Below are 3,133 nucleotides of genomic sequence, written 5' to 3' on the forward strand. Positions count from 1 at the left end.
AACGAGAATGGTATAGCGAGTTGTATATCATGCTGTAAATGTTGTACTACGGTGGAAGGTTTGCTCTAAATTCTAAAACGTAAGGTACACTTTCACGACTAACAATGGAATCAAAAAACACTTGCTAGTAGTTGAGGACACTTGAGATGCTTTCCCTTCATATGAGGTACATTTAATACCCCTCTAAATTATACAAATAACCCATCTATGAATTAGTTTTTGCAAAAAAAATTACTATACTTGCTTCAAGTTGTTCCATATTGTCATGCAACACAAAAGCATCATGTTGTAAATCAGGTACATAGCGACCCACTATATAACATATGGCTATTACAATTGAAACCCTCGCAATTCAATTATCAAGGTCTAAACAATGATTCTAGGGTTATGTTAAACACCGAATATGAAGATTCTAGAATCATGTTAAATACCGAATATGAAAAGGATATTTATGTCTTTTGAAGAGACAAAAAAAATCAACACCAAGTATATGTCACACTTTTGTCCAACCAATTTGTGTAGGAAGATCAATTACATTTTGTTTCGTCTCACATCCCCCTTGTGATACATGAAAAAATGGTAGAGAAAAAATCTACTAGATGTGACGAAGCTAAATCGGATCATAAAAATATTCGTAACAATTATTAGCAAACATCAAGGACACAAACCTAATCACAAAAAAGAACATTCAAGATGACATCCTCCATTATAACAACCATTATATTTCCTAACAAATACATGTATTCACTAAAAAACTAGAAACAACATCACAAATTTTTGCAACACCTGACGTAAAAGCAAAAGCAACCCCTGAGTTGTCACACACTGTCATATCATATGTAAAAAAAAGTACACAATGGCCGACTAGCAAATTACTTCAACGCCCTTCTCCTTCTACCCACTTTAAGATTACTTGGTATTATAGACACATTATCTACACAAATTCCACCTTTCGAGTGCGTGCAATCTATTTGCTTCATTGAAAACCTAATTTCGATTGCAGGATTTGACTCGGTTACAATAAACTCGCCTACTTTATACTCTATCCAACAACCCCTTTTATGGCAACCATTTGCCTCATCCGCGACACAATCATCTAAAAAACATTCGGTCGATGATTCTTGACCGTTGGATGTGGATAGATCAAATCTTACGGGCTTTATATCCCAGCCATGAGTGTGTTCAAAATAGCACACACGACGCCCTAATCTTTTTGAAAATCTTCCCAAATGTATTCTAAATGATAATGTGTAAATATCGGGTGGGAGAGGGAATTTTATGGAACCATCGACTTCGAACCACCATATTTGTTGTAAATATGCTACGATATTGAACCTGTGAAACACTAGAAGAATAAATCCGTTCTCTTTAATGTTAAATAGCCTTAATTATAATGCAAGAAATAGCAACGTACTTTCATTGATTTCCCTATTTGGAAATTAGCTCGCTTTATTTTAAACACGAGCTAAATGCTAAAAATAGCAATGTACTTCCATTTATTTGTTTATTATAGCATCATACTTTCATTTCTTTACTATTGAGATTGTATTTTCATTTTTCTTTTAACTTGAAAAATCCAATAACTTATAGTATTTGTACTTTCATTATTTTTTTCTATTAGGATTTAGGAAATTAAACGTTGAAAAATCTACCCAATTATAGCAATGAATATTTAACTATATTCGGATGACCTTGTTATAATTGGGTAGATTTTCCTAAGTACGAGGTTGTGATTTCTTGTAGTTAATCCTTTTAAACAAATGTGAATTACAGAAGCATGAATCCAACCTGGATTCTTCTGTAGAAACCCAATTCCAATATCTTCGATCTTCAATTCCTGTTATTGACATTGCTTTGGTGGAGATTGACAAGCAAACTCTTCCAGTAACCTTATCCAACCATGCTACCTTCAACATCCCATATCTCAAAGGGTTAAATTCAAGACTCATCCATAAAAGCAAAAGGATCAACTTACTATCTGAACACTGCTCACATTATCATATATCATGAATCTTAGTCGATTATGGAAAGTGGAATTAGTTATGGAGCAGTAGTAATTAAGAAAAAAGTTTTACTTCGAACACGAATCCATGTTTAGAACTAGATTTCAAGTAAACTTACCTAATCAGCTTCAATTCCAATTGCCTAACAAAACCCTAATTGAGAATTTGAATAAAAAACCCCAAAATTACGAAATTGAAAAACAATAAAAATTGACAGCTTACCTTGTTGCCATCGTCGAACGGGACAGGGCGAGAAAGGAGAGCAAACACGTCTTTCTTACACAAGTTTTGGTACCTCTCGGGAGGCAATAGGTCGAGCAGATCTTGATAGTTATGCGGAAGCTTCGATTCCCACACGGCGTCCGACGACGCTGCGTCCCGGAAAGCACGGTTGAGGCCAGCTAGATTACATATCTCCGGCGGCGTAAGATACAAAAAAACACACGCCACGCAGCTCTCGGGTATGTCACCGAGTCCCGGTCCGTCGCCGGCGATCGGACCCCACTCGGTCAAATTAGACAACGATGAACCCATGTTGGTGTATCAACTCATTTTTGGCAGTTGATGGAGGAGTGGAGATAGGGTGTTGGACTAGTAGCAGAGAAAAAGGGGGTTTTCTGATCTTCGCAGGTTGATCGTTTGCAGCTTTCTCCCTTTCTGGTTGTATGGATTTCTTTAATTTTGCACTGATGATGAAAGTCTGTGTTTTGATTTTGTTTTTGAAGATGGGCCCACACGTTATTGGATAACGGCAACACGAGTCTCACGTCTCGGGTCGTCTTCTTCATAGAGGTGGGTGTGTAGTTGTCTATCCATTTATCAAGATTCGGTCTAGAAAAATATGACATCACATGAATAGAAATATCGGTTTGGATTGGTTTTGAAAAATATCTTAGACCGTAAAAGGGGATGTTCGAAAAAGTAGTAGAATGGCCTAAAATCCTATGGCACTCGAGTAGCGGATACATAGAATGGGACTCGTTTTAAAAAAGAAAAAAAGGCTGAGGGAGTATTCCACACGGAGCGTTTGGAAGTGTTTGAGAGCTTCTAGCTTCCATCGTTTGACAAAACGTTATGTTTTAAACAAAAAGTCTTGTTCGACATTACAAGCTTCTGATATTTAGTTTAAA

The 3,133-nt window shown here is 36.5% G+C and overlaps 1 protein-coding gene across 1 annotated transcript; it reads right to left on the reverse strand.

Moving 5' to 3' along the window:
* Positions 1-618: 618 nt before the first annotated feature.
* LOC145159143 (F-box protein PP2-A15-like) lies at positions 619-2,816 on the reverse strand. Its single transcript, XM_079078060.1, has 3 exons — positions 2,226-2,816; positions 1,789-1,907; positions 619-1,335 (listed from the first exon to the last, which is right to left on the reverse strand). Exons 1-3 carry the CDS (start codon positions 2,535-2,537, stop codon positions 873-875), a joined length of 894 nt encoding a protein of 297 aa, XP_078934186.1. The 5' UTR covers positions 2,538-2,816; the 3' UTR covers positions 619-872.
* Between the last annotated feature and the right edge of the window lie 317 nt (positions 2,817-3,133).

Source organism: Lactuca virosa, chromosome 2 (genome assembly GCF_052849685.1).
Source record: "Lactuca virosa cultivar CGN04683 chromosome 2, Lactuca_virosa_CGN04683_v6, whole genome shotgun sequence".
Classification (NCBI taxonomy): domain Eukaryota; kingdom Viridiplantae; phylum Streptophyta; class Magnoliopsida; order Asterales; family Asteraceae; genus Lactuca; species Lactuca virosa.

Coding starts and splice junctions, on each gene's coding strand:
- LOC145159143 (XM_079078060.1), bottom strand. CDS start 2,537: ATGGGTTCATCGTTGTCTAATTTGACCGAGTGGGGTCCGATCGCCGGC. Junction 1,908..2,225: donor CGTTCGACGATGGCAACAAG/GTAAGCTGTCAA, acceptor GGGATGTTGAAG/GTAGCATGGTTGGATAAGGT. Junction 1,336..1,788: donor GTTTCTACAGAAGAATCCAG/GTTGGATTCATG, acceptor AGTGTTTCACAG/GTTCAATATCGTAGCATATT.